We start from the raw sequence: 19,847 nt of genomic DNA on the forward strand, positions 1-19,847 counted from the left end.
ATTACATTGCTTTCCATACGCCAGGCATTTTTTCAGTTTGTGCTTTTTGCGACAGTATGTACGGTTCCATGGGCCATTCTTGACTGATCCACGCTTTGTTCTCTGACTTTTCTAACACCTCAAGTATAATTTTAATTTACACCAAGTTCTAGTGCTATCTGTAATCACATGAAGCAACATCAATCACTTTACATGGAGCTACATCCTGTTGCTATCCTGCTCCTCTGGCTGCTTAAAAATGAGCTCAGGTATCTATCTACTGCGGTGAAGTCAGCAGTGTAGACATAATAGCCTCTCATGTGGGAAGTTTGTCCTGAAAGACAAACCTCTCCTGGACTGTAATGACTTTGGTGCAGGACCTAGTGTAGTGGGGCCTCAGGCTCTCTGTTGTCCTGGTACAAATAATATGCAGCACTATTATCTACCTATGGCTAAAGGAAATGCATAGAACTGGTCATCATTTGCATTAGAAATTGCAGAACAATAATTAATGTGACAATATAGAATATTTTTAGGTTTTTTTTCCAAAGAATCCAAACAATTGGATTTGATATGAAAAAATCTGCATGTAGAATTTTATATATCATCAAAAATCAAATCTTATATTAATAGAGAATCTAGAAGCAATCTGTGAATTCCCTTATAAATTATAGCAGTCTGCTTCAAGAGCATGGGATCTGATGCGGCCATCATTTGGAAAAAAACATATAGACATTCTTAAATTTATGAACTAACAGTCTTATAGAACAGATCTGCAAGTTAATATCTTAATAATAAATAAGAATATCCTGATGCATAACCTCATGACAATGTTCCTTTTTTTTTTTTACAGACCAAAGGACTAAATCCTAATTACACCCTAAATTCCCAAGAATTTAATGGATAATAATAAAATGAAGTTTAGGAGAAATTTGACTCTTATTTGTGAATTTAAGCTCCTCTACTAATGGGCTATGAATACTAAGGAGTTATTACTTTAGCTGCAATTAGTCTATTACTTTTTTAATTGGCATTGTACTTAGGTTTTTTTCATAATTCAGTAATAATGTTAAGGCTGTTCTGAGAACTCATTACAAAAGTGTTGAGCTGGAGTTTCATGTGAACAGGCTTTTGTTTTCCTTTTTTTTCTCTCCTTTGTTTCAGTGGCCTTTGAACTTAGGGTCACTGATTCAGTTAAAGCCTGACAACATCAAAGCCTCACATTTTTTGCTTTGTCTTTCTCCACCCTGCAGACTTGTGGGAGGCAATGGAAAGAAGTTAAGACTTCCTCCAGAATGCCTGACAGTAGCAGTTAGTGCTTTTTAATAATATTATTCAGCTCTTTTCCAGCATCTTACAGTGCTAAGTAGGGCTGAAAAATAGGTTTTGGCTTACCCACCCAAGTGTTAGCAGTTGCCATATGGGCATGGTCGTTAAAGAAATAAATTTCTATGAGAGGGCTGGGGTACCAAAGAAAATATCAGCTGATTTTAAGTAAAACAGATGAAAGAGAAGGGTTTTTTTTTTTTTTAGATCACTGTTATTATTGGACTCTAATATTCTGCAGAAAAGAAAAGAAGCCTGTTTACTTTTTAACCAAATTTTCAACATCCTATTTTGGATTTGAAAGCTGTATCTTCTTCACTGATGCAGACCCTTTGAACAGCTTCTTTAGCATTGGGACAGATATTAGCCAGGCCTAGAAAGCTAAAATCCTACAACTTTATTTGTTTTAAGGCTTCCGGAGTTAAGACATACTGTAATTGTAAATATTGAACAAAGCTGATTTTCAGTGCAAGAATGTATTCATTAGTGAAACAGCCATTCATTAAGTGAACTTTTGACCAAACCTATTTTTTCTGTAGCTCTGAAAAGGAGCTATATTCACTGGAGAATCTCTGATATTATCTGAGAATTCAAATCTAAGTTAGAAGTGGGTGGTGAAATGTCAGAATAAAGTAAGTATTTAGCTTTGCATACAAGTAGAGAGAAAATAAGGGAGCTGTTTATGTAGGAAGAAATCAGCATCAGCATGTTAATTCTAATGCAAATAGTGCGTGTCTAGTGCTATGCTGTACTTCTCCTGTTCTTATCTACCACCAGTGAAGAGCTAGTGGTATAATCGCCCAAGGGTGAAAAGGTTTAATTACCTGAAGAAATGTGAATTCTGTTTAACTATGTAATTATTATAAATTAGGGCCAAATCCTGAAAAAATGTACTCCTGCTTAACTGAGGCATCTAAGTAAGTGTTTGTTTTATCATATTTAGTCCAAAGTATTCATCACAATTTGTGATATGTGTGACACCCTTCAAACTCTTCAGTGAAGTAGTGAAGATGAATATTTCTTAAAGAATAATACTGGAACTGACAACTCTAACCACTCAGGAGTTACAAATCATGCTCTCCAAAAATTAGAAGAATAACTTTAAAATCTTCTTTTTTAAATAAGTGCTCTTTGTTTGTTTTCTGACTCTTTTAAGTTTTCAGAATATAGCCAAGACCTATTTTTGAAATTTGCTTCACAACTAGGGGGCCAGGAACTTAACTTTCTTAGGTACTAGACTTCCAGAGATAAGTCTTTACAAATATCATTAAGATCTGAAAGCTTCTGATGAAGTGAGAGTTGAGAGCTCTACTGTTTTCCTTATTCCTGTGTTACTTAGGATTAGAGTAGAATTGCTATGTTAGAATTTGCTCTTTACACTTCCCACACGATATGGGCCCATAAATAATGAGACAAAAGTTTTTTTCCAAGTCTTTCCTTGTCCTAGTAGTTTTTCCTTCTCTTTTGTAGATCATCATTGCGATAGCTGTTATTAATAATATATATAATATAATATAATATCATATATAAAATACTATATATTGTATATAATTATATATCATATATAATATTAATAAACTCCTGCAGAGAAAAAGGTCACTTCAAGAAAATATAATCAGAAAGGCCTTGTATAAATAGGGAAAATGTCATCGGGATGGCTCAGGTGGAATAGCTGAGGCAGTGCCTAGAAGTGGCATAGACCAAGCCACAACTGATGATGAGAAAACCAGATCAGACTGTGTGAGCTGGAAAAATTTGCATCGAAAGATTTGCCACCCAATTAAAAAAGGCTGGCAATTTTGTGCAGGCGATTCTAGGTTTTAGCAAACGTTTTGCTGTGTTCATGGGTACCTCAGGAACTCATCTGGAGACAACCTTCCAAGAGAGGAATAAGGAAAATGTATTTCCCTCTGTGTTACATCTCTGCAAAAAGTTGACAACCATGGAATGGACTTAGGCCACAACTGAAAGCAATTCCTAGCTACCACATGAGCTCTTAAAAATTTGTGGCCTTATCTTCTGAGAGACCCTTTACTCCATATACAACAGGATTGTTTGTATGTTTTGTTGCATTCATATAATGAGAATGATTTCTCAAGCCCTGAACTGCAGGATAAAGAATATATTCAGCAACAGCCTGGAAGAGAAAGTAAAGAAAAAATATGCAATAACAGGAGTCCTTGGGCGAAAGGAATTGTAGCTGATGCATCCTCTGTCTGACTCTGTAAACATGCAACTCGCATCCCAGATGTTGCTGATCCTTAGTTATGTTTCTAGTCTCAACAAATACTTCCCCAGCTAGAGATTTCTGTCTTGAGCGACTGTTTCCTCCTCTTTCTCTTCCCTCACCAGTGGGAGCTGTGCCATGTGGTTGGATAGCGGGAGGAAGAGGCTGCTGAGCAGCCTTGTTCATGTTGCAGACAATCAACTCATTTATTGGAAGCCTGACACAAGGTTTGAGTCAGGTAGCTCCTGCCATGCATCGTGGCTTTCCTCCTTCTCCATTACTCAGAATTCAGGTGGGCCACCCAGCAGCCCTGTCAAGAGACAAGTATTCAAAGTCTCGGCTTCCAGTAAGGAAGATATGAATTGTGTTATAAAAGTTCATAATGCCAATGCATAGTTGATGGACAGCATGTAGCAGATCCAGCAATTACATTTTTCTTTTCTTTTTTAGAATTAAATGGAAATAATACATTATCAGTCAACAGCTGCCAACATGGAAAAAGAAAAATCAGGGGTGAAAACAAGAGTAGAGGACCAGAGACCATTGCAGTCTCCTATTTCTGGGAGGTGATGACCTTCTGCTTATGCAAACATGTTTTGGTCTGCAGTTGTTCCTTCTGCATTGATTTGTGTAGCTGATGGGATGATTCAGAAAGTATTTTGTGTTTGTCAGATCTTACACCACTGATGAAAGGAAAGTAAGTGTCACTTCTGCTGCGGTGCAGGTAGTCCCAGTAGTGTTCCCAGTGTCCTCAAAATGCACCCTCAGGGGCATTCATGACTGTTCAGATGGTTCTGGTCTTCATGAATGATTGTGGCAATTATATTGTGTGGCGTCTGTTATAGCAAAGGCAGACTGAGAAGGAAGCAAATAGGATGGAGCTGTGCTATATAAACACACTGGAAACTGGGATGCATATCATGGGCTTCAGGCTAGAGGGAAAAAGGTGAAAGGAGTAGGAAAGCAAAAGCTGTTAAAGGAGCCTCCATGTACCTAAATATCCCTGGGTGTAACTGTTCTCTTGGCAAGTTGTTAGGCTGTTTTTTGTCATACTCCAGTATGGCTCCTCCACTGCTGTTATCTGTCAAATTCCCAGTAGTGCTGTAATTAAGATTTGCTGATATTATTGTGTTTAGTTTTTTTCTTCTTTCTTGATGTATGGTTTTTATCTCTATTTTATTTTTATGTCTAATTTCATGTCAATGAAGTCAATTTACACTTCCTGAAGGTGAGGTGATTCTGATATTCTGGAAGAGTTTTTCCTTGGTTTTAAACTGGCTCTCAAGAAAGGTATGTTGTGTCAAGAAATTGAAACTGTTGACTGTAGTCATTGCCTTAGAGTAATTGCTCTGTGACATTTTTAAGGATAACTACAGAAAGATCTTGAATCTGATAGGAAATTCTATGGAGTGCAACAATAGGCGTTTTAACATAAATCTATGGGAAATCATTAACTGGATTAGTCCAAAGGTCAGTCCAACCCATTTTTTTGTCTTCAATGCTACTTGGCAACAGATTTCTACAGAAGACTATAAGAAGCAGAACAAGTATAGCGCTCACTTCCTCTTGCTTGCCCTCCCTGCAGCTAGCCATCAGTGGGGACTAGGGACTTCCGAAGTTGCTAGTTACACCAGGGTTAATAGTCAAAGATGGCTGTATCTGTGAATTCTCTGTTAACTTCTGGCCTCTGCAAAACTGTTAACTTCTGGCCTCTGCAACAGTCTTGTGGCAATGTACAATGCAATTTAATTGTGTGCTGCATGAAAAAGTACTTCCTTTTGCTTGTTAGAGATCTTCTCCCTAATTATTTCATTGGGGCACCCCACAGTTTCTTTGTCATGAAAAATAATTATCAGCTAAATAATAATTATCCCTTTCAAGCCTCTGCAAATGATTCATGATTTCTGTGGATCTTTATGTGGACCTTCCACATCAGTTGTGGAAGCTGAAGAGTTTTTCAAGCCAAAGAGTTCTAGCTTATTTAGTCCCTCCTTGCCTTTCACTGGACTCCACACCCCAATAAGCCTTGTCCCTTCTCCGTACTGTTCAGTTATTCCAACAACTCTTTCCTGTGTACTAATGTCTAATTCAGAGCCCATGGTTGCACAGGTATAGTATGGTCATCTTTCCCAGGTGTATTACTTTGCACTTGGCACCGCTGTATTTCATCTGTCAGCATGGAAAACATTGTTCTTTACAGCTTCAGTTTTCAATATCATGAATAAAATGCTTGCTCACAGTGTCCTAATGCCCAAACTGCTGAGGAGACTTGTTTTGTCATTTTGTGCCTTTTGCAGTTTTCCTTGAATGGATGTTTTGGAGTCTCTTTTTCTTCCATTTGCAATCTTATGTAGCTGATTTTACATATAATATTTTTATGTTCTAGTTTTCAGGTATGTTGTTTTCCTGTAACCACTTCAGAATTAATTATATTTAACTCAAAAAAAAATGTCAAAGTTGTTCCTAGGATATTTTTAGTCTTTCTGCCTTTGACTGAAATAGGAATGGCAATAAAGATACAGGGTTTGTTTACAACCGTCCATCAGTGTTCAGGCAAGATGCTTTAACCCTTACATGCTCTTCCAAATAGTTTTTGCATTTTGTTTTGTCCGCTGACTTGCCTGTGCGCAGTGAAGTCTAGATGTTATGCATTTGAACCAAGATAAAAAACCAAAGCAAAGCCATCGTGGATAGGAGGTTGTTACCTATTATTAGCTCAATTGGTATTCAATACTTTGTGAAACAACTTAAAGTAGTGGTCCACTAAAAAAACCCATATTTTGCAAAGAAATTTAAATCAGCCTTTAAATTAAGGGCTAGCAGCAAGCTTATATGATTTTAGAGGTTCTTTTGTATTTTGCTTTCTTTCTTTATTGAAGACCTTGGCTATTTGTTCATTCCCTACTGCCTGCAGAGAATAAGACATTGAAAACTCTACTACTGCTTACTTTTCATCATTGGATGCTGTATATAATGCTTTGGTTTTCTTATTACATGGTACATTAAACATTTGTTTTATACAGAATGTCATTATATGCAGCAATTTCATCTCTGCTTTCAGTGAGTTTTCATTCTTAGTGGTATCTGGGTTCACTTAAAATTATTCTCTCAAGCTCTTGTGAGGATATGCTGTGTATTTCCTTTTGCAAAATTGTTTCAGAAATGGTTCCAAATCAAGTTATATTAACATCATATGATCCATTCTGTAGCTCCTTTCTTTCACTATTTGCATAGGTTAAGATATATAGCACTTTCTGAATAAGAAGTTCCATCCAAAGGTATAGTTATTGAACAAATATATATGACATTTCATTATTATTTTCTAACATCCACATCTTACACAAGGTTTTCTGACTTTCAGCTAGGTTATAGTTTATTATTTCCTGGAGCACTTTTTGTGCAAAAACTTATTCAGGAAATATATTCAGGAAATTGTAGTCAAATTGATTGCCAACACGCGTTGGATCTGCTCATGGTTCTTTTGTGTTTTAAATTGTTGACTTGAAAATGAATGCTTCTAGGTATTGAATGGCTTCCAGCCTATTTGGGTTTCTTTATTGAGTCTCCAAAATGTAGTGGCCCTGCTGCTTAGACTCCTTTTGTAACTGCTAAAAGCTTTAGTCTTTAGAATTACATGACAGAATTATTAAACTTATCCTGCCCACATTCCCTTAAGGACTGTGGAAGCAAACAGTTTAGGAGGGTCCCAATTTTTTCATCTTTCTGTGCCTGTCTAAATAATGATTATTAGAGGTGATAGACCAGACTTAATAGACATGTGCTTTAAACAGTAATACAGGTACTGACGAGCTAGTGATTACAGTAATTGTGTATAAAGTTTCATCATTCTGCCTTCTGAAACGGTGTAAAAATGTTTCTTTAGTGAAGTGTTTGTAGATTTTTAGCTGCTGTTGGCCCTAATCTACTATACGGATGTTCGCTTGAGAAGAAATCATTACAGAACATGGGTCAACGCTAGTAATATTCCTTCACTTGTTTCTTTATTCCTACAAAGGGGCCTATTTACATGACAACGGATCTTTACAAACTTAGTATCTTGCATGGCCACATCTTTAGCCAGCCTTGGTTTTGGGCACATGCAAACCCAAGTGTGAGTGCTCCCTTATTTGTGCAAAAAAGTATTTGGATGTTCAAATTAAATAGTACTGTTGTCCCGTTATTCATACTGCATATGTAAATACCTATTTGAGTGCATAAAGTGATGTGTGCATGAAATGCTGTGTGCATGACAAGTGCGTTGAATAAACGCTGTCATGTAATTCAGCAGTTAGTGTTAACATGCTGTATAGTATTTTGGGGTGGGGAATGAAGGGTTGCCTGGAAAAGAAGCTAAGTATCTTTTTGTTTTTAATGACACTTTGTGCATTAAAAGGAAGCTATAAGAAAAAAATAACACATCTCTAGGATGTTTATGGATTTTGATGTCTATAAAGACTGAACAGACTGGAAGGTTGGTTGTCTCAAACCTTGTATATGGTGTTAAGTGTTGATTACTGATAGTAGGCTTCCTACTGTAGGAGACATCTACAGGGATCCTCAGCAGGAAGCTTCCAGTGCAAATACACAGGCAGCTCAAATGCACTGGGAAATCCGAAAGGTGCTTCAGTCCTAAAGAATCGGTCAGTTCTGTGCTTGTGTCCACAGCTAGAGTCAGCTGAGGTCAGTATAAATCCTCCCTTTGGATTTGATGGGGTTTGAGTGATCTGGCTTCTAAAACAATTTCTTTAGAACACTCAAAATTGGAGAATTTTGGAAAGTTGGGAATTTTCCCAATTTTAAAATTTGGAAGAATCTTCTGATGACCAGCTAAATTGTGCAAATACTACCTAATTCTTTCTCGGTTTTCATGTGTGAACTATATGAACTGTATCGTTTCTTAAGCTGAAACACAGAAGAATAAGATTGACTGTTTGTTAATATTTTTGGCTTCCAGCTCTACTTTGAGTACCAGAGATGTTGCGCAAGCAATACATAGGGTTATGGGTCTCCTGCTAAAATGAATTAAAGGGGTGTACTGCTCCTTTTTCTTCTTGAGCAAAGGATAATGCTGGCTCCCCAGCATTTGCTCCCCTGGTGGATGCCATTCTAAGCGTCAGTAGAACAGGCATAGGGGTCAAGTCCATATTTATACATACGGACATCAAGGAGAGACTTTCCATCTGCTGAAATTATCGTAAGCGTTTGTGGCTGAAACCAGACAGCACCTGGGGCCTTGTAGTAAGTGACAGCATAATTTCCACAACAGACAGGATGGGCAGGAGAATACTGAAACTGCAGAAAGGCTTCATGGAGTATGGCTCCTGCTTCCACCGACCTAGATACAGGATGGGTTCCCTACCTCTTTTTTTGAAGAAATAATACACAGGTCTCTACCAGAAGCCTTCCTCTTGCTTTGTGTTACCTGAAGTGAGGGGCCAGGAAGAGGAAATTTGAAATTTTGGCCCTTTACATTCACTGCTACTAATTTAGTATGTTAAGAAAGGACATTAGGTTTATCAAAATAATAAATGCTAATAATTTACTAGAGGATAGAGGTATTCATAAGACTAACTGGCATTTTCATCCTGCTACAGTTTGTGAGTCATGTTTAATGCCTCATTGCAGGTGTTGCAGCAGCAGCAAATATAAAACCTAATTTTTGTACACTGTGGGACTGTAGTATCCTCTAGAGTGATCTCTTTACAGAGGACTGGGTACAGATGTTATGTGGATGAGGGAGCCAATGCCACTGTATCACAGCTCTCCTGTCATTCAACACGGTGTAGGTCCATCATACCATATGCTAATTTGGGGAGAATTTTTTTTAACTTTGTGGTAAACACATTCCTATTAAACAGCTGCATTTATTCATATCTGATTATTGGTGATATCATCATAACTAGCTGCAAGCAGTCACTAGGTAACTTTGGGCATAATATTTCTACAGTAACTGTGTCTCTGATGGCCCCATACCATTCTTGCTGTAACTATTTGCTCAAGTTTGTTTCCATCTCTACAGTGATATAACTAAAAAAAACCCTATATACTTTAGCTGAGCTATGACAACTTAATCTACATATCTCCATTAAAATTTCCAGTGCATATAGTCATCTTCTTTTCTGCCTAGTAGCTATAAAAAAAACTTAGCCAGCACCACATCTGAAAGAAAGCAGACATACAAAAGGGTAACATGATTTGCCTAAGGTTATACAACATGTCACAGCATTGATTTTCCACGCTTTACATCTAAAGCGTGCTTTGGGCAAAATTTGGCTTTTCACCAGTTGAATCTTTGTTCATATCCAGATGCTGCATTTTCCCTGACTTATGAAAGGGAGTGACTTACAGCCTATTTCTAGTTCAGCTGTTTATTTGAACATTATCTTTGTTTCTATACAGGTAGTTTCCAGCAACTGTAACCCGGCTGTTAATTGTGATCTCTACTTCGGTGTTATTACCTGAGTCACTCCATGTGCCTTTTGTTTTGGGCCCAGTCAGGGAACAGACCATGTCCCTTACTAACTGTTTTTACCGATGCTGCCATTCATTGCACTTCAGTGACAGCTGGAATCAAGACCATGGTATGTATATATGAGACTAGTTACGAAGCATCCACAAATGGAAATACCAGCTCTCTGCATCTTGTCAACTCTCTATAGTTTGTGTGGTGGTAAATAATATGTACATGTTGAAAAAGCCTGGGGACAAAACCTACTGAGCCTCTGGCTGGGCCCAAAGGAAGGTCATGTGTGTCTCCTGCAGCTGTTGAGGTTGCAGTCTGTTCTTGCACAGCTGCGTGGGGTCGGAGAAGTTTCTGTGTCTTCCGCAGTCCATGAAAGACAGTCATATTATGATTGTAATTAGAATGAGAAGTTAATATAAACAAAGATGTACTACAAACTACGTATTAAGATGCTTTGGGAAATCTACTCTAATAGTTTCAATATTTGGGAAACAGAAGTGCCTTCAAAGCACAGCAGCCTTAAAAATTACACTAACAAACTACAAAACCAGAATTTCCACGTCATTTTCATAAAGTGCCTTTCTGTACAGATGGAATGTGGTACAACTTCATTCATTTAATTAGCAGGTAATAGACACCAGCGCAGGTGAAGATTTTGGCCTACGGCATTTTTTTTTCGTCAATGCATCATATCGCTCATGTGAGCTGAAGTTTTAGGATAGCCAGTAACACAAGATTATTATGTTTCATGCCCTGCTTGCTGTTTTTCCTTTCTTTCCTATTAAAGGTTAGGCTTATTAGTGTTTTTCTTATTCGAAGTAATCCTTCCATACTCAGTCTTCCAAACTGTTTTGCCCATGTATGAAAGTTCAGTCTTTTGATTTATGTTTGTACAGAATCTTGCACCATAAAATCCTGGTCTGTGATGAAGACTTATTTGTACTGTGGCTGCGTTGCTTCCATTAACCGTTTGGACAGGCCTTATCACCTAACACGCAGTGCATCGTGCCGACGGTCAGGACGGGGCTCTGTGCTCGGTCGTGTTACTGCTGACCTGCCGTGTAATCTTCGGCAAGTCAGCGGACCTCTCTGTTTCATCATTTCCACGTTCCCTATCTCTTTCCCCTACTTGATTCATATGAGTAGCTTTTTCAGGACAGGATGGTTTCTTACTGTGCTTATGCAGTGTCCAGCAAAAATGGGTGTCAGGTCTTCACTGGGCTTTTTATATGCTACTGTATGTTACCAAGCACAGATATTGGAAAGAAATGCATAGGAGCTAATCAGAATTTACTTACATTTAATAGTAGTGGTCCCTATGAAACTCAATTCCAAGCTTCAGAAATTTGGGGGAAAGAGATCCAGCATGTCAGTAAAACTGGGATATGACTAGAATTGTGCAAATACTTGCAAATAGCCCTCAAAGAAATGGTCGTGCTCCAACTATGCTTTTTAAAAAGACTGTTCATGAATCATTTATGTGAATTTGATTTCAGGAAATACATAGTTTGGTTAGGAAAGGGTACCTCATTGTGATGCCTTATACATAGTGCAGTATAGTCTTCCTAACTTAAACATGCTGACAAAACTTGTGGCCAGTTTTAAAGGCTGGAATTTCAATTGCATAACGATCCTGCTGTAATAGCTCAGAAAATGTTAATGCATAGTCCTCTCAATGCTGGTGCAAATCGTGCAGTCTTTGCCTATTTCATAATGAGTGAAATTGTTAACATGTGCATATATATTTATTTTATATTCTGTTTATGAGCAATGGATATTTTAAAATAATTATGTCATGCAAGCTGTTTATGTCAAATGTTTCAAGTTATGATGAAACAAAAAAGTATAAAATATTTTAAACTCCTATAACTGCAGCAAATTCGAAACAGAAATGGGGCAAAATTGTCAGCCTTGTGTTTGTATAAGAATTCAGGCCAGATCTGGTGCAAAAATAATCCCAACGGGAATTTCATCTATATCTTTTAGCTATTTATGCTGCCTCCCATATACTATGTCTGAAATTTGACTTTGACTTTGCAAAGAGACACTGAATGAGAATATTGACTTATGAGTTCTTATATTTGTAAGAATATAGAGAGTAAAGATGAGTATAGAGTATGCAGCTGGATTTGTGCCTAAACCACAAAAGATGAAGAGTACAGATATTCAAATAATTGTATCTTCCTATAAACAATAAAAGACGGTGAAAGGTACGCAAATAACCTCTCTTTTCTCCCAAGCAGATGTCAGCCCATGCCTGGTAACAGACACACCGGAAGACAGAATCTCCTGAAAAAACTGCACACCTGCTTGAGCCACTTGCAGTAATGGTAATTCCTAAGTTAAATGTGCTCTTAGAGGCTGAATATGATTCTGCATTGTTTATTTCATGAAAATATCAAAATAGTCCATACAGAAATGTGACTAAGTTGATTTCAACAGTTACAGTTTATTTTCTGAAGAGTCTGTGAATAACTGTGAGCTGTGTGTGTCTATCAGAACTCTTCGCTTTCTGAATTTATCTATCACTTTTAGAATAGCCCACAGCTTGTATAATTATGACTTCATTTTTATTGTTCAATTTTCTTTGACAGCCAAATAATTTGTGACAAAATGAATGTAATCCTGACTAGTCTGTTTCTAATACCTCAGAGACCATATGTTCTGATATTATCCTCATAACCAGTTATTTTGAGCACACTTACATAAATGCAAATGGAAACCCAGACCATCGTATCTGGGAGACGCTCTCATGCCTACAAACAGCAAAAATACTTACTCAAATCATTTACAATGGGAAGAAGTAATTATATTATCAGTGTGTAATACCTGGAAGGAGTCTTACAGTTACAACTTTGCCAAACAAAATACAGAAAATAAGAGATTTGGCTCATGGATGCATCACGGAGTGGTTTTAAGACTGATTTGAGAAGCATAAGACACTTATTCAAAGAATTAGCTTATAATGTGTAAAACATATAAACCGAGAGTGTCTATAAAATTGCCCAGTAGTATACCTGTAAAGATTATAGTCTGTTATTTAGATATTAAATAATACCTGTATACTTACCTGACTATGACAGTTCTGCATCAAAAATATAAGAGCATCTTTTTGTTTTAAATTATGTGTGCTAATGAGGTCTTGTTCAGTGCAGAAAACAGTTTTTCCAGAATTGTTAGCAATAAACTGGAAAATTTCCATAATCCCATGAAAAAAGTACATAGTACTGTTGTAGTTAAGGGGTTTTTTTAGCTTGAAATCTATCATTTGTGAATTGCATTAAATTTTCTGCCACTGTCCCCTTCCTGATTAAGGAAGTTTAAATTCTGAAAATAAGTAAATACAAATCCTTGTATAGGATGATTGATCTTCCAAGTTTCCTGTCTTGACCTTCGTCTCTCTTGGGGAAGAAATAAGGATGCAGAGTTACAAGGAACTGAGCAGGTAATTGCTCCTGCAGAGACCCAGCCTACAAAATGGGGCAGCCGGAGCAGCCGTGTCAGTCTCCGCTGACACCAAGGAAAGGTAAAGGTGTCTCCCTTTCTGCTTTTAGTGGTTCCTCCTCTCAGTGGCCAGCCAAGCTGGCGGTTCTACATGCGGAAGAGAGAAGAGGATAGCAAGGAGATGGGAGACACAGAATGTAATGAATAATAGAATTATAGCGGACTGGTTGGGAAGAAAACCTGTCATTGTTTCCCCTACAAGATTTATAAATTTCTCTCTAGTTTCAGTGTGCATTAAGCTTTCAATATCCATACAGTCTGTGCGCATAGAAACAAACATTTCTTTCTGCTTGAAAGATGTGAAGGCGAATTAATTTTTTGAACTGTGAATACCATAGTTTCTGTTGTTATATTAACAGCTCATATATATACATACTGTCTTTAGTACCTGTACAGATGGGGCCTGCATTTCTAAAAGTAGATTCTAATATTAAAATCTTTGAAAACAAGTAGAATAGAGAACAACTTTTAGGCTCTGGATCCTCTATCAATAAAGGTAGTGTGCTAGGTATTTAGATTTTAGGACTGCACTTTAGTGGTTCTGATTAAGTTCATTAAGTTCTCCTAGCTGTACCAGTGATTTGCTGATAGAGCAAAATATCTGCCTTCTTTTCTTCATATAATTAATAGAATAAATGCATCACAGACACATCCTGAGCTTCAATGTTCATGAAAAAATCTGAGAGCTCTTGCATGAAACTTCCTAGAGGTGGAATGGCAAGCCATCCGTTATCATATTAAATTACTTATTATATCTGTAGCTCAAAGAACAACTTAATAAAGAGTGCTTGAAGATTAATAGAGTTGCTGACCAGAAGAAAGAAAACCAGAACTGATGGGATAAAGTCTCTTCCACACAATATATCTATCACTTATTGTTTCCAGTCTGCTGCTAAAAGGACTGGAGGTAGACAGATGTTTTACAGATCAGTGGCACAGGTTCTTGCCTGTGATCAATAGTTTAAACTTTGTTGGGTCTTGGAACATGGATGAAATAATTTGCTGTTTTTCTGAGATTTATCTTTTATGTCAGTAGGATTTCACGGAAGGAGATACCGGTCTAGAAAGTAAGAGAAGAAAGTGAAGTACAAAGTCTGCTTCATAGCAGCTACATATAATAACTCACACAGTTAGAGTGACTTGCAATGTGGAAAAATATCTTTTAATTACTTTGTGTATTAATTCGGACCTTGTGATACTGTCTCCAAAATAACATTAGCAGCAATATCTCATTCTGCAGGTTATTACATTTCTGTTTCAGCATATGGAATGTTCATTTTTTATGATCTAGTGTGTGCATCTTTATCAAATTATTTAAGAGAAAACTTCAGAAAAAAAATCTTTTGCTTTTTTTACCTGTGACTAAACTGGATACAATTAGTGGCAGGACCAGCATTTGCAGCATCCTCATGAGTAGTTCTCCTGGAAATGAAAAGTACTTGACTTCCCGGTAACTCATCTTATATGATCGGAGAGAAAATCCAAGGATTACACCTGAGGGGAGGGAAAAAAATATCGTGACTTTTCTCTTCTAAAGAAGTAGTAACAAATTAACATGAATATTTGTGTAGTAGTTATTACTGAGGTAGCTGATTAGAACATGCAGTATTAATTATGCCCCAGTGATATTCTCTCCCAAATATCAGCTAGCTATATGAATAATCCTACTGAAGTCAGTGCAAGGTGTTTTTTAGTATAACAGCTTCAGAAGGTTGTTTGCATTATTATTTTTTAAAATCTGGTTTTATGTAAACGGTACTTCTTGAGCCATTAAGGAAAAGGAAGCAGTCCCTACTTCTGCAGCTGAGTGCTCTGACTTGTGGGAATTAGAATGTATTCGTATATGCAATGCATATACATACTAGCCTCTGACCTTCAGAAGTCTTGTCCGTGCCTGTTTTATGTGTAGGGCCTGATCCTACAGGCACGCTTCAGATTGGATGAGATAACCAGGAGAGACTTAGCTGAGAATCCCGTTGTGGTTAGGGCTTTAAGCAGCACAACAGCATCAGGACGTAAGTAGCTTTACGCATGCCTACCTTCAGAAATGCAGGCACTGGCAAAGCAGCAGCTCATCAGGGTTTGAAGGTCTCACTGGATGACTAAGTGATGGGTTTCAGTGCCTGAAGGAGCAGGGGAAAGGGGTGCCTGAATCCATTTATCGCACAGGGAACAGACAAGTGATGCTTGAGATATACTTACAACTGGAAGCCATAGACAGGCTGACATATACGGCAACCCAGACTCCTGAGCTACAATTTACTGGATTTTGGTCCTGTGCATTGACACGAACTGCTTGCAATTATAGGGTTAATTGACACAATTAGCTATAACTTACTGAGCATTAAGTGGTTTGGTGCCTATCTGACATAGGTTTTCTATATCCAGCCAGGTAACATATGGTTGTATCTGGAACACTCCTTAACCATATGGATGCTGAAACTCACCCATCCCTCTTTCCCACTCCTGAGTCCATGTTCTTGCCCTCTGTCTAGCACTGGCATTTGTGATTTCATGGCTGTAAGGAAAGTTGGATCAGGGAATTGATCCTGCTGCAAAAATAATTTATTTTACTAGGTTAATTTGCAGCTGGGTCAGTTCCCTGAGGTGACTTGTTTGCGTGGCTGCACAAGTATTAGTACCTTTACAAGGAAATAGGTAGAAATGTGCCTTGGAGGAGAGTGGCACTGCGCCTTTTGGCAGCCAAGTGGACTCATCTCCTAAAACTGATGATGGCACTACGTCCTCAGTGGTGTTAGGAAGCAGAGTACTCAGGCTCACTTCTGGAACTGGTTAGAACTTGGTTACGTCCTGAAAATTTCATAAAACTGAACACTTTGCTGAAAGCTTCTGATATCTGCTCGTTCCACTTTTTAACCAATTCTGCTTTTCTTTTTTTAATCAGTTTTTTGTTTGGTAGATCCATGCTGCAGATAAAATCTTCATGTCTATCAAGGAAATTTTTCCTTCCTAATATATACTGTTATGGCTCCTGCACTAGCTTATTGCCACCTGCTGATGTACGGAAACAGCTCAAACTCCCATGTTAGTGCCTCCGGCCGTCCAATCATGCTGTTAGGGACTGCAGCAGGTTAGTTAAGTTAGAGGAATCCAGAGAGCTTTTGTATAGGACAGAAAATTCAGGTGTTACAGGACAGGAGAAAAGTGATTAGAACACAGCTGGAGCTCACATTATGGAAGAAAGCTGTGAGATCAGGACGCATTTGTTTTAGTCTCATTCATGTTCTATGTATGTTCATGCACTCATGTAGTGAAACTCCATCTTGCATAATTTATTCTTTTAAGTGAAAATAAATCATAAACTGCTTAGAGGAAGGGCCTCTCTGCATTATTCTGCATAAAAAGACCTGCCTTAGGGTTTCCTTCTTTTCAGTAAGGTTTTAAATTCCATTGCAGTGTTACTGATTATTTTCTTTTTATATGGGAAACACATTTCTGAGATATAAAGAATCCACCTGACTCCTTTGTTTCTGGACTTAATGAGCAGTATATTTTGACAACTGGATAATAAGCAAATAGAACTAGACCAGTTTCTTACTTAGGCCACAGTCCTGCAATTAGTTCCACACGGATTAATCTCTGCACCAGTACAAAGCCCCACTGAAGTTAGTATGGGTTTCTGAGGCTGCTGTAAGACCCAGTCCTTATGCTATACTATAAGGGCTTGATTTTCTAGTCCACTGCTGCCCAAGCAGTACAAAGTGGCCTAAGAGAGAATCAGTGCTTAAGTATATGGCTGTTTCAATGAATATTATTGGCAGTGGGAGTAAGTTTCTGAAGCTCCATGTAAACCTGTTGAGCCAAAAATTATTCTTTTTTTTTTTTTCCTGTCTAATATGTTTTGTGAATAGTTACAGGACTGCTCAGCTCTACAGGGTACAAAGAGAGTTTCTGAGAAGCAGAAAAAACGTGCCCTGGTAGTGCATTCTGCTGAAGGGGGCAGACATCTGATAGCGACTCATTCTTCAGCCATAATCTTAGGTTTGCTATTCATTTATATGAAGTTGTGGATGAACGATAAGAATCTTTCTTTGACTCAGTTTGCCTGCTTGTAAAATAGGTATAGTAATACTTGCTCCACAGGACTTTCTGAAAATTAATTTTGTTCACATGGTATCTTAGCAACACAAGAAAGAATTTAAGCAAATGTTTTCCCCCACTGCAAGAATCATTGTTGTCTGTGATAATTAAAGCAGAACAGCATGATTTTACCAGTCTCTTTTCTCCTTAGAATATATGGAGAAGATGCTTAATTTTCTGTTCTGAATTTAAATAGCTAGAAATTGGATTCTACACCCTTTCTGTCAAAGTTATATTAACATAAATGTCGAACTTGAAACACAGACATCAGACTTGGCAAGATAGCTTTTCCACAGGTTTAAATAGTAACATAATGCCAAATAATGATGGTGATTTAAAAGTGAACACAATGACTAGGTATCAAACTCAGATCAGGAAGTAAGACCTTACTGTATGAGATAATAAACCTTAGGAAGTTGTGCAGTGTTTCAGCAACCATCTACATCTGTGTGTGTGGTAAGAGCTGCAGTGCTTAGCACCCTCCAGGATCAAGACTGAGAAGACTGAATAGCGGAGCTGGCCTTTCTCAGTAAAAGTTTCAAGTTTCTGATTAATTCTGAAAATTGTAGTGAAACAAAGACTTGTGTGAAACATGCTCCCACAACCTGTTGTGCAGGTTTCTGTCTACCCTTTGTAACAGAAAAGAGCAACTAATCTATGATATCAGAGCCTAACTTCTCGAATGGTAAATGGTGTACTGTTTCTGCACTGCAGGAGAGAGCAGACTTCTTGACAGAATTTTGGGGCTTTTTTTAGACAAAAACCCATAGTGCTTGTTTAAGTTATGGAGCTGAATTCTGAAGGTGTGTATTGTCCTATAACAGAACCATATTGCTGAATAAGTTATATAGTTCATAAAGGAGTAAATGAGGTTAGAGTTATAAAAAGATGTTTTTTGAGGTGTACTTGTCAGTGATGCAGTCAAATGCATGGAAAACTCAATTTGCAAATAACCCTGATGACAGGGTATTTACTGGATAAGTGCATTTACTAAAGCAGAAGTAAAAAGGTAATGGAAAGGCACTGTTCTCATTCTACCGAGAAGGGCAGGCAGCTGGACTGGAGGGGCAGCACAGCTTCTTTGAAATAGTTTCCATAACAAGAAAGACAAAATGGATTAGATTATTCTGCTTGGAAAAGAATCTACTCACTATTTTTGCAATTATCATTGCATGATAGTTTGTTATTTTTCACAACACAAGAATGCGGAGGCAGCTAATGCTCCCAACAAACTTATCTAAGCAAGTTTTAAGACAAGACAGCATTTTTTTTTCCACAATGTAGAATTAAATTGTATAAAAAATGCATTGGTCCAAAAGGGATTAGGTTCATGCAGGATAGATCTGTGGGAGCTGTTAAGCCATGACAATCTATATACAACCCTTAACTCAAAAAGTTTCCCTTCTTTTAGCGATCAGTAATTTAGAAGGCATATTGGAGGAAGGATAGTCGTTCTTGTTAAATTATTTTCATAAGAATGAGTTACTGGCCAGTGTTAGAGACAGGAGCCTGAGTTACAGCATTAACCTCAGTCAGTGAAGGGGACTATGGCTTTGGGTTCTCCAGGGACCACCTGTGAGAAAGCACCTAGCTGCTGTACGGTGCTGGAGATAGCTGCTTTGCTTTGTTTCCTTTGGAACACGTTATGGAAGAAGATGACAGGTGAAAATGTAGAAAGGAAGCAATGAACGGAGGAAAGACTGGAAATTTCCCTCCCCAAAATACAGAACAATCCTGGAACTAAATTGTTTTATGGCATTTTTATACCAATGTTGGTGTTCAAAATGAAATTCAGTTCAGATGATTACAGTGAAGAGAGGATTTAAAACTTTAAAGTTGCGGAAGGGAAGAATAATGCTGACAGTGGTGCAGATGGGATGGAAAAGGTAAAAATGGCAGGTGTGATTTGGGATTGCTTATTCCCAGGACACGAAGACTTTGGTGAATAGGGTTTTCAATTCTAGGTGCTGCAGTACCAGAAAGGGAAAGATAGTTTTCTTATCAAGCTTTTAAAACTGCGTGTACACCTGTAATTGCTAAGAAACATAACCTTCTATACCAAATTTATTAAATGGATTAACATCAAAGTGTGAAGAATTGAATATTATAATCAGGTTCTGAAGCAGCAAGACAAAAATTAATACTTTTAAACTATTCAACTTTTAGGAATAGTTTAATTATGGAGATGCTTTTTCGTTTTTGTCTGTGGTCTTTACAAAATTTGTTGTAGTATTTTACTAGAGTATT

The 19,847-nt window shown here is 37.6% G+C and overlaps 1 protein-coding gene across 3 annotated transcripts in view; it reads right to left on the minus strand.

Moving 5' to 3' along the window:
• SLC1A3 (solute carrier family 1 member 3) overlaps window positions 1-19,847 on the minus strand; it is a 65,640-nt gene that overhangs the window by 29,864 nt on the left and 15,929 nt on the right. The window contains exon 3 of one of the 3 annotated variants that reach the window (XM_026087225.1): window positions 14,856-14,993. In XM_026087225.1, the coding sequence (XP_025943010.1) occupies window positions 14,856-14,993 (138 nt within the window). Of the gene's footprint in view, window positions 1-14,855; window positions 14,994-19,847 lie in introns of those variants that run through there. The other 2 variants (XM_026087230.1, XM_026087227.1) reach the window with 2 other exon arrangements.

Source organism: Apteryx rowi, unplaced genomic scaffold, assembly GCF_003343035.1.
Source record: "Apteryx rowi isolate R43461 unplaced genomic scaffold, aptRow1 scaffold_71, whole genome shotgun sequence".
Lineage (NCBI taxonomy): Eukaryota > Metazoa > Chordata > Aves > Apterygiformes > Apterygidae > Apteryx > Apteryx rowi.